This window comes from Electrona antarctica, assembly GCF_951216825.1.
Source record: "Electrona antarctica genome assembly, chromosome: 12".
In the NCBI taxonomy this organism is placed as follows: Eukaryota; Metazoa; Chordata; class Actinopteri; order Myctophiformes; family Myctophidae; genus Electrona; species Electrona antarctica.
This window is the reverse complement of record NC_136793.1, coordinates 31,497,950-31,508,745: the sequence shown is the minus strand read 5'-3', so window position 1 is coordinate 31,508,745 and position 10,796 is coordinate 31,497,950. Positions and strand designations below refer to the sequence as shown.

The 10,796-nt window shown below is 40.5% G+C and overlaps 2 protein-coding genes across 3 annotated transcripts; both read left to right on the top strand.

Annotated features, from left to right (window-relative positions):
• The first annotated feature begins 3,165 nt into the window (after window positions 1–3,165).
• On the top strand, window positions 3,166–6,458 carry LOC306933945 (uncharacterized protein). The gene is made up of 6 exons (XM_079516330.1): window positions 3,166–3,667; window positions 3,804–3,874; window positions 3,954–4,124; window positions 4,191–4,276; window positions 4,532–4,663; window positions 5,770–6,458. Exons 1-6 carry the CDS (start codon window positions 3,459–3,461, stop codon window positions 5,782–5,784), a joined length of 684 nt encoding a protein of 227 aa, XP_079372456.1. The 5' UTR covers window positions 3,166–3,458; the 3' UTR covers window positions 5,785–6,458.
• Window positions 6,459–6,772: 314 nt separating this feature from the next.
• dguok (deoxyguanosine kinase) lies at window positions 6,773–10,147 on the top strand. Of its 2 annotated transcripts, none has more exons than XM_079515615.1 (7): window positions 6,773–7,295; window positions 7,384–7,517; window positions 7,600–7,778; window positions 8,382–8,529; window positions 8,675–8,790; window positions 9,208–9,307; window positions 9,913–10,147. In XM_079515615.1, exons 1-7 carry the CDS (start codon window positions 6,998–7,000, stop codon window positions 9,937–9,939), a joined length of 1,002 nt encoding a protein of 333 aa, XP_079371741.1. In that variant the 5' UTR covers window positions 6,773–6,997; the 3' UTR covers window positions 9,940–10,147. The 2 variants fall into 2 exon arrangements, with proteins under 2 accessions (XP_079371741.1, XP_079371742.1); XM_079515616.1 differs by having other exon boundaries at window positions 7,408–7,517; window positions 9,913–10,146.
• The last annotated feature ends 649 nt before the right edge of the window (window positions 10,148–10,796 follow it).

Sequence of the window (10,796 nt, the reverse complement as noted above, 5' to 3'; positions counted from 1 at the left end):
CGATTTTAATACAGACATACAACGTAAAGAGGTGCCTTTTTGTCTCCACCAGGCCGAAGGCATGGGGAGAGAGTATGTTTTGCACTCCGTCCGTCCGTGTGTGTGTGTGTCCGTCCGTCCGTCCGTCCGTCTGTGATCAGCTAATCTCCGGCACCGTTAACCCGGTTGATGCCAAATTTTGCGCACACACACTCCCTGGATTCCAACGATGAACCTCTGCCCCAAAATTTCCAGAACGGCCTGTTATAGCGCCACCAGGAGGCCGCTTTGTACAAAATAAGTTTTTGGACAGTACACCTACAGATTTTGTCCAAACATCACGCAAATTGGTACACAGTCTCTCTAGAGCCATTCAACAAAACGGGTCTTTCAGATTTCTCAGACTCCATCCTGATTGGCTAAGATTGGCTTCCAAAGCAAGCAGGAGTGCTGCAAATCATGAACAAATCGTGTGATTTCCGTGAAATTGTGCACGCACATTCCCACTAGGCCGAGGAAGAAATGCCACATGAACATTTTCAACTCAGCCTCATGGTGGCGCTATAACTGGCAGAAAAGTGTTTTTACCTCTAACTGCACGGATCTGTGGATAACTTTGTATGCCAACTCCCTAGAGGCCAAGGAAAAACCTTTGCCTGGAATTTTTCACATCTGCTCTTTATAGCGCCACCAGGAGGCCGACATATGTAAAACACATTTTCTAATATTACTCCTTCAGATTTTATCCAAATTTCACGCAAATCGGTACACATGCTCTCCATAGTCATGTGATCAAGACGGGTTTGTTTGATTTCTCATAATCTGAGGTTTGGATTATGGCTACGATTGGCTTCTAAACTTTTCAGGAGTAGCCCGCTTTGTACAAATCGCCACAACTACTCAACGCAGCGTCCGATTGTGGTGAAACTGTGCATGCATATTCCCACTAGGCTTTGGAAGAAATGCCACTTGACAGTTTTCAAATCAGCCTCATGGTGGCGCTACAACAGGCCAAGCCACGTCACACACACGCACGCATGTACGCACGCGCACACACGTTTATATTGCTCCTAAACATTTTGCCAAACATCACACTCACACTGGCGCTGCCCTGGACGCGAGTTTTTGTCATTACTACCAGCTAGTACTACTAGTATCAGGGCACCCGGTCCCGGGCACCCTACTAGTAGGGCACCCTACTAGTAGTAGGTAGGCCTAGTCGGCGGGGTGCTAGGGGGAAAAAACTCGCCGCCTGCACACTGCACAGTGACAAGCTGGAGTTTGAAATACATTTTCAATGGGGGCGACGCAAATAAGAGCTATTTAGGCATGTGTGATGTGTGCAACATGACAACTGATTTTGTACACTGTACACTCCCTACACTACACATCTAAAATAAAGGGATTTACTGATCATTAAAGCTGGGATGTTGCCTGACGTGTCACGAGTCCAGTGCGCAAGTTTTTTTCCCTAGGATAGCTGCATTTTTTACGGCTTGTGATTGGTTGTCGGTGGAGTAGGGAGCACTGGGCTGTGTTTTGGACCGCACACAAGTGGTTGTTGAAAAAACAGCGTTGGCAGTGGGATTTGAACTCGAGTCCACTAGACTAGCGGGGCAGCTGGCAGAACAGGGTTTTGAGTTTGTATTAGAAGGTGAAGCTCCGCCCGCGCGGGCGGTGCTTTCCTCAGGGTAAAACAAGCGCTCCTTACCGCAGCGCTCCTACTCCTAGGGTAACCTCGCGTTTTTTGATTGATTGATTGATTTATTAACAGTTTGCAGAATTACAGTACACAGTAACAACTGTTAACTGTGAGTGGACGACATAAAGCATTACACTTGTTTACAATAGGGCCCACCATTTTCAATTCATCAAAACAATTAGAGACGTATGAATATACGCAACTATATAGTCAAAACAGGAAATCATCATAGAAGAGGTAAAAAGGGAAAAGAAACATATAGTGACTCAGTGAGGGGAAAAAGGGGTGGGTGCGAGATTCAGATTTTACGGGGGCCAGTTTCTAATTGCAGCCGTCCGTAGGTGCCCTTTGAGGGCGGTTTTGAAGGAGTCACGGGATTCGCATGTCTTAATGACTGTTGGTAGGGCATTCCACATTTTGGTGGCATAGGAGCGAAATGAATTTAGTCCCTTGTTTGTGCCGCAGTGTTCCGTTCACCTTCACCATCTGTTCTCTCCCCTCCAGGTAGGATTGCATCCAGCTCACTGAAGTGCTATCAAAACCAATTGCTTTCAGCTTGTTTACCAGTATGGAGTGGTTCAGTGTCAAAAGCCTTTTGGAGGTCCAGCATGACCATGCCGCAGTATTTGCCAGCATCCACCTCTTGTTTGATGTGGTCGCTCAAATAGAGGAGGCATGTGTCAGTGGAGTGGGATGTTCTGAAGCCAGATTGGAATTCATACATTTGTTTTTTTGTGGCAAGATACTTTTCAACCTGTTCATAGACTAATTTTTCCATCACTTTCGAGATGGAGCTAAGAATAGAAATAGGGCGGTAGTTGCCGGGGTCTAATTTGCTCCCTTTCTTGTGCAGGGGGGTTACTTTGGGGGTTACTTTGGCCAGTTTGAAATCTTGGGGGACCTGTTTATTATGTGGGTGATGATTGGAGCTATAGAGATGGCAGTCTCTGAGAAATTTGGAGGGAATATTGTCATGGCCAGTGGCCTTGTGGGGTTGAAGGGCACACAGTCTTTTAAGTACCTCCTCAGTTGTTACCATTTTCAGTTTAAAATCATCTAGGTTTTTGTAGAAGGCTTTGATGTGCTCTACACCAAAACGCCCAGAGTGGGAGGGCAGTTTGTTAACCAGCGTTGTTGCAATGTTTGTAAAGATTTAAAGAAGATGTTTAAGTAGTTGGCTATATCTAGCTTGTCAGTGATGAGGGTAAATGAGCGTCAACTCACCAGGCTTTCCAACTCCTAGGGGAAAAAAAACTCGCGTCTAGGTCTAGTGCATTCTGCCAACTTCCATGTAGAAAAGCCGCCATTGAACTGGCCCCATGAAGTGAACGGAGTTGTCGTAACCCTGTCTTACTCTATGGCTCTGCACCAGGCTATCCACCTCGGAGGAAAGCGCCCGATTATAGCCTTTTATTTTGAAGACAAATCCACCGCCGAGTATCATAATCCTACTTCCTCTTGTGAGCTAGAGTGACACAAAAGACGTCAAATCGGCATCGAGTTTCCATACTTACTGTTTTCTTTTTACCGCGGTTGTACCTACCCTTTCCGTTTTGTGAAACGTAATGATTTCTGTTTTGGTAATTTATTTTTGTAAAATCTCTTTGTGTTGCATTTCCAGGGGATATTCAAGAAAGGTTTGAAAAATCGTACAGTTTAAATTGAAGCGAAACGCGGTAGGATATAGGCTTCATGCAGGATTTCTGGTCCCATAGCTCATCACAATTTGAGAGATTAATCCAGACTTTATCACAGAGGAAGCCAGACTCAACCTCGGATGAGTCGGAATTGTGCAGCAGCATCAGTCAAAACCATGTCGTCCAATGGAGAAAAACAGCGTGCTGCATTTTTCTCAGCAGCAGAGCAAGAAGTTCTTATTAGAGCATATCAAGACTACCGGCCTATTTTTTTAATGAAAAGTAATACGACAGTAGCATCAAAGGAAAGGGAGATGGCATGGCAAAAAATTGCAGACCGAGTTAATGCGTAAGATGATCAAGTTGAATCTTGCATTACATTTTTGAAGTTATTTATGCGAATTTGGACGCAGTGTTTAGCAGCTGTACGCTGTAATTAATAGCCATCCTACTAACATGCATTTTATTTTTTATTTTTTAATCAGATGCAACCCAGGTGGTGTGAAACGCACTTGGCAGCAGATAAAAGTCAAGTACAAAAACATACTTCAAACAGGTATATTTCGCTTTATGGTCATTTTCCATTAATAAATATAGGCAGCATATGGGCATTAAAGTTGAATTTCACTTTATAGCCAACAGGAGGAAGTTGGCCCATAGAGGGCCAGGGTCTCCAACATCACCTTTCAGTCCAGTTGAAGAGGAGATCATAAAAAGTCAAGTTATGGATGGCATCCTATTCCCAGGGGACAATTCATCAGCGTCAACTACCCCCCAGCCCCAGGACACAAACGCCTTTATAATCGGTAGGTTTATAATTATAATAACATCAACAATCAATAATAATAATAATAACCACTATTTTCCTGCAGTGACTGAAGGAGTCATCAAGACCAGCAATTCTCCTTCTCCTGTGGATGAAGAATCGCCATGCAACTCCAGAGACCACCTCAGCACGGTAAGATTAGTCTCTTAATCACTGTTTTAACTTAAATCATTAAATGAGACACATATGGCTGCAATAGCAATATTCAGTTTATTATTCTGTCGAAGCACATTCATTTATATATATATATATATATATATATATATATATATATATATATATATATATATATATAATATCAATGAATCATTTATCTTATTTTTAATATCTTATTTTTAATTTAGTTGAGTTCATGATTAACAATATGTCTGTCTAATCCCTGCCCAGATGCCTGTAAATGAGTTGTACAAAGTCCATCTGGAAAAGCAAATAAAACATTGTGACCTTGACATGGACCATATACAACTTAAAATAAGAAAAACACAACTGGAAATTGAATTACTGGAGTACAGGTTAAAGGTGAGTTTATATATAATTTTCTTTCCTTTCATTAGAGTGAATGTGTTAAAGGAATAGTTCACTCAAATTACTCACCCCATGAAGCCATGATTTAATTTAGATTTTGTTTTTTCGTCGCATTCCTGAAACAATATTCCAATATTTGATCACCTAGGGTCAGTAGTTCGAAAACTATATCCTATCAAAAAAATCACACCCGTGTGAAGTGAGGGGCGCTAATATATTAAAGTCTAACTCATGTTGATTAGGTGATGTAATGGTGATGTAAAACAAACAGTGCCAACACAAACATTAAATGCCATTGACAATAAAGAGACAATATGACGTAATGAGTTACAAAATGACATAAGTTTTCCCTTCATTGTCAATGGTGTTTATTAAACAAACATTGAACTAAAGACATTAAACCTGTATATAGGAGGGGCTCCAAAACAACTCAGTGTAATCAATGGGAGGCCTACTGATGGTCCAGGGTCAATAGTTTTGCTCTTGCGAAGTTTGGCCTCATCCTGGGTGGACAGTGGACATCACAAATGTAACCTGCAAATTTGGGAGGTGCACCGCTCCTCCGATCCACACCATGGCACAAACACTGAAGGGGTCTGCCATCAGTATAGCCACCCCAGGGGTCTGGCATGAAAATAGTCACACCAGGGGCCATGTGTGTCCCCAGGGGCTAGGTTAGGGGCCCCCAGACAAAGAATAGCCACACAAAAAACCCTCAAATGCACACACATGGCACGCTACAGCAGTGTTAGTCTGGCTATTCGACCAGACTTTTTTTGGCCGGAGGCAAAAAAATAAAGATTCACGTCAGATTCACGTCTGACCACTGCCTAGTGCCTACTGATGCCAGTGTTGCATCAGTAGGCTATAACACTTCAAATGGACATAACTCAGTGAACATTGCTCTGATCAGTGGGACTGGATTTAAAATCTAGTTTCATTAGTCAAATATTGGATTATTGGCTCAGGAATGGAACAAAAATGAAATAATCTCCATGAATTCAAGGGCTCATAGAGCGAGTATAAAAGGAAATGATCATTTTTTTGGTGAACTATCCATTTAAGAAATTAAAAACATGCTCTTTAATTTGTATTTGCAGGAAATGAAGAAATGAAGGAGCCAAACGAAAACCTTCTATTTAACTTCCAAATAAAACATAAGTAAATAGGCTACAAAACATGTTTTATTTAAGAGGTTGCATCATCTTGCTCTGCAGGAGTACGGGGAGGGCATCTCTATCCTCTTACAGTCAAGTATTGTTACACCATATGCCACAATTCTGTCACATGCCCTCTCTGACGTAAACCTTGAGCCTGTGTGCCTTAAATATGGGGTAACAGGTACAGTCACCCCTTTTCCATCTCGCCCCACTACTCTACCTAGCTGTAAATAACAAACATAAATTCATGTTGGTGATTATATAAAAGGTATTATATGAATTTATAATTGTTAAGTTCACTCTGTATATCCATGGGCATAATAGCATCATGATTCCATAACAAAACATGGGCTACATATGGAAGAAATGTGTTTAATAAAAACGAAATTAACTGCTAGAAGGTCCTAAATTAACTTAATGAAGCAGTCACCTTCTCTGTCTCATGTTATTCCTTGATTTTACAATATAGTATAGAGATCGACTACTATACAATCAAATAAATCTGTATACAAGATAATTTCAGATTTCAGGGAGGGAGGGAAATACTAAATTAACTGTTAACTACATTAACACTTCGCGGGGGCGAGTTGGTAAAGGGGCGAGTCGTCTGGTATTCAAATATGGTTAATTGTCATCTCCAGTGATGGACAGTAAGGAAAGTACATTTACTTACTGTACATTATTTTGAGTACTTGAATAAAGTTATATTTTCTCTGAATTTAGTTTGTAGGCTATAGATTTTTCAAGTCAGTGCATTCATTATGCCTATGTGGTTCCATCAGAGGGTTAGGCCCAAGGTTCTGTGAATACATTGTGAAAAAATTACTTTGGTGTTTTTTAAAACACCAAATCATGTGTTTCTTTCCCTACTTTAATACTTACGTTCTTTTTTTATCACTTTATATTTTATTTTGAAAGTTCGTACCGGAAGTTTAGTGTTGGAAGCTGTTGGAGCGCTCTGGCGGAGGCAGTGCTGCTATGCCCACAGAGTGTGCATGTGCGAAAGGAGCCACTGATAATATACTGTTACTAGCATATTTAATAATAGCAGACATCACAGAGAGGGTGAGCAAGCCATTCGGTTAGCAAATTTTAATTGATCTACTGTTTTCCAACTTTAGCTAGCACTAATCGACAGACACATGCAAGCAGACGCAGACATTCCATAATGTGTTCCTCCTTGTGTTATCGGTTCACTTTGTTCAGCTTGGTTTCCAGAGTTATTAAACCCCAAGCACCTTCAATTAGGAACGGATCTGTTTATAATCGGCATCCTCAAGAGTGGAAGGGACGTGAATTAAGCTGCAGACGTGTTGGACAGTCAGTTATTGTCAGTACAAGTCATTTGTTAAGCATGGCCAACATGGCATGTAAGCTACGGTTAAATTCAAGTACTGCATTTGGTGGTGCATCAACTCTACATGGAACAACTCGAGTGAAGCGGGTATCTATAGAGGGGAATATCGGTAAGATATGTGCTGCTAGTGCTACAGTAATTAAGCATGTATATAAAATAAACTCATGTTAATAAATGAACGTCCTCTGCTAAAATAGTCCCACACTTAATACCTTCATCAGCTGTTGGGAAGTCGACCTTTGTGAGGATGTTACAGTCGGCAAACCAGGACTGGCAGTTGGTCCCTGAGCCCGTGGGCAAGTGGCAGAGCATCGACGGTGATGGCACGAAGGTCAGGTTCACGTATGCCCAGGGTAATAAATAAATGATTAAATGACAGACATCTTTGATCTTATGATATCTTCTGCACTCAGAAAACAGTCAGTAACCTGCTCCAGATGATGTACCAGGAACCTCAGCGTTGGTCGTACACCTTCCAGACATACTCATGCATGAGCCGCCTGAGAGCACAGTTGCAGCCTCCTCCAGCTGAACTCCTTAGCTCAGAGAAAACACCTGTACAGGTGTTTGAGCGCTCCATTTACAGTGACAGGTGAGCAAGTGTGGACCAGACAGAAAAATACATGAAAATGATGCCTGTGTACTAATTGCAATATTAAATGCATTACTTACTTACATATAAAGCATTGTATTTAAGATACACACGCGCGTGCGCACACACACACACACACAAAAAACAAGAAGGCACCCAGTAGATTGCAGACCATAAAAAAAAGATCTCCCCGGTTTTCTTATTTAAAGTAGTAGTTAGTTAGGCTTCACAGTGGCACTAAAGGATGTCCCTGAAAAATGTTCTTGTGCATGGTAAATCTTATGACAATGCAGCGGTTACTTTTCAAGATGTTGGTCAGTCACAGACAAACAAACAAATGGGGTGAAAAGAAAACATAACCTTGAAGTTAATCATTTTATTAGACCTATTTCAGCCCACAGGGGAAATATGGGGAGCACAGGGGTTGGAGCATTTAGGGGGAATAAATAATAAGCAGCCAGGAATTGAATCAGGGGACCTTATGCTTCCCAGGTGGGCAAGTCAGTCACTAGACCCACAAGTCGCTACCCATTCAGCTATGGGTGCCATTGATATAGGGGGAAGTGACATACAGTACCTTATACATGCCATTCTTCCCACCAGGTATATTTTTGCCCTAACCATGTTTGAGTTGGGATGTATCAACTCAACAGAGTGGGCAGTTTACCAGGAATGGCACTCCTTCCTAGTGGAGCAGTTTGGACACCAGGTGGAGCTGGAGGGCATTATCTATCTCAGAGCCCCACCTCAGGTATAGTACATCCACATCACAAAGGGATCATTTTATATTCACACTTATTGTGTGCTGTGCACTTATAAACAACATGGTTGTAACAAGACATTTTTGCAGAGGAAATAGTTGTGTGATACTTTATGTAATTACATTGTCTCCTCAGAAATGTATGGAACGTCTGGGCAGTCGGGGGAGGATAGAGGAGGAAGGAGTGCAATTGGACTACCTAGATAAACTGCACACTCAGCATGAAAAGTGGCTCATTGAGAAAAGCACTAAGTATGTGCTAATGAGTGTGAACTGGTTATTGTTAAATACTGTATGTCTTTATGCTTGAATAATACTTAAATGTAAGACTAAACAAGACCTCCACTGAAATGCAAACCTAAAATCAAGGTGAAACTGAAGACCATTGAAGTATGGCATTTTCTTACTTCACCATATTTGTTTCTTCAGTTCAAGAGCAGTACTTGCTGTTTGATCAAATGCACAATACAAATGTAAATTACAGTTTAACATATAAGACTTGTTTAGCTGCTGCATTATGATATATTACACTACTTGTTTGAGATATGAAAATAACAAACTTAAACATACAGTAACCCTAACCCAATAAGTATACACCGTATACATTTGTACGCAGCATTACAAATGGATAAATCAACACTGAGGTGAGGACTGGTTCTGTCATTTCAGATTACATTTTGAAAGGTTGGGACAGGTACCTGTATTAATACTGGATGCTGGTGTAGAGTTTGAGAACGACCCCAAGGTGCAGGAGGAACTTGTAACAAAGGTATGTAAAATGACTGTTAAGAGAGGTGTCATAATGCACCTTATTATACCACAGTTAACCACATGGGGGCACTGGTCTAACTACTTTCTGTGGACTGATCTTTCATCTCAGACCAGTGCAAACTGGATTTCTGCAATCTGGCATTATGTTTGATGTGATTCAAATTGGGGATGGGAATTATCGATCAATGCATTAATAGTTAATCGATACGTTTTGATAAGCTTATCAATTGATTAACTGGTTAGTTGATAAGTGGCGTTTAAAAAATATATATTGGAGAATCTTAATTTCCCTCAGTGTCTAACATAAAACTACACTTTGCTGATATACAGAAAGAATACAAAAGGCTTTCCTTAATCAAATAGTTATTTGACCATTTGTAATACAGGGCCAGGCAAATGAGGCAATGGCATCTTTGTATGAGAAATAGAATCAAATGGAAAGTGCAATAGAATCAAATGAAAAGTTAATTCTATTAGTTATTAAGTTTAACCGACTAATTTCTTAATAGCGATTCATTGATTAACTATTAACATTCCTAATATAAAAGTTTCAGATCATCCAAATAGATCCTTAAGAACAGGTATCTTGTACTCTGTACTCAGGTGAAGACCTTCTTCGAAAGGTTATGAAAAGTCAACTGACTGCACCAACCTGTTGGATCAAGCTGTGAATGTGCCTGACCTCAGTCAGTCATCTGGATGGACGTGTGGCTGCTTTGTGAAGTTTTCTGGACTTGATTATTATTTAAAGTTTTAATTAATAAATAATAAAAACAAATAATTCTGATTGACCACAACTGTACCACAACTCTGATGCACCATAATTTAGTCCATCAGTCAACAGGCTTCTTTTTTTTTCTTTTTTTTGAGATTTGGTATATAGTCTTTTTTTGTTGGCCTAAAATATTGTCTATATACATACATTCATGAATCCACTTGCTGACCGGCTGTCAGCATTGAATAATTTATTTTATAGGGGTTTATGTGACCATACCACATAAAAAATGTCAAAATTTCATTATGCTTTAAGTAGCATGTGACATGTCAAACTAGGGGGTTTTCATGATTCCATCCATTCCACACAGATTTGCACAAAAAACCATCGCCGTCATCACAAATGTGATGAGGTCAGCACATTTGGCCGTTTTAGCCCAAGGAGTGTTTGCAAAACTAATGCTTGAAGTGGATTCAAAATCATGAAAACCCCCTAGTTTGATATGTCACATGCTACATAAAGCAAAATGAAATTTTGAAAATCTTGCCTCATGTAGGATGTTAATGGTATGGTCACATATAAACCCCTATAAAAACATTGCTCAATGCCGGTCAGCAAGTGGATTCATCATGAATGTATGTATATAGACATAAAAATAAAAATAAAGAGACTATATATCAAATGTCCCACTGCGCAACCCTGGCTGCCGGACTAATTGCAGTTCAGTGAGATTGTGTTGCCTGAGAGTATAAAAAAGACAATGTTAGTGTAT

Bases quoted from the DNA above. Each gene is read 5' to 3' on its own strand.
- LOC306933945 (XM_079516330.1), top strand. From the start codon at position 3,459: ATGAGTCGGAATTGTGCAGCAGCATCAGTCAAAACCATGTCGTCCAAT. The intron at 3,668-3,803 runs GTAAGATGATCA...TTTTTTAATCAG, and splicing joins ATTGCAGACCGAGTTAATGC to ATGCAACCCAGGTGGTGTGA. The intron at 4,277-4,531 runs GTAAGATTAGTC...ATCCCTGCCCAG, and splicing joins CCAGAGACCACCTCAGCACG to ATGCCTGTAAATGAGTTGTA.
- dguok (XM_079515615.1), top strand. From the start codon at position 6,998: ATGTGTTCCTCCTTGTGTTATCGGTTCACTTTGTTCAGCTTGGTTTCC. The intron at 7,779-8,381 runs GTGAGCAAGTGT...TCTTCCCACCAG, and splicing joins CGCTCCATTTACAGTGACAG to GTATATTTTTGCCCTAACCA. The intron at 9,308-9,912 runs GTATGTAAAATG...CTCTGTACTCAG, and splicing joins AGGAGGAACTTGTAACAAAG to GTGAAGACCTTCTTCGAAAG.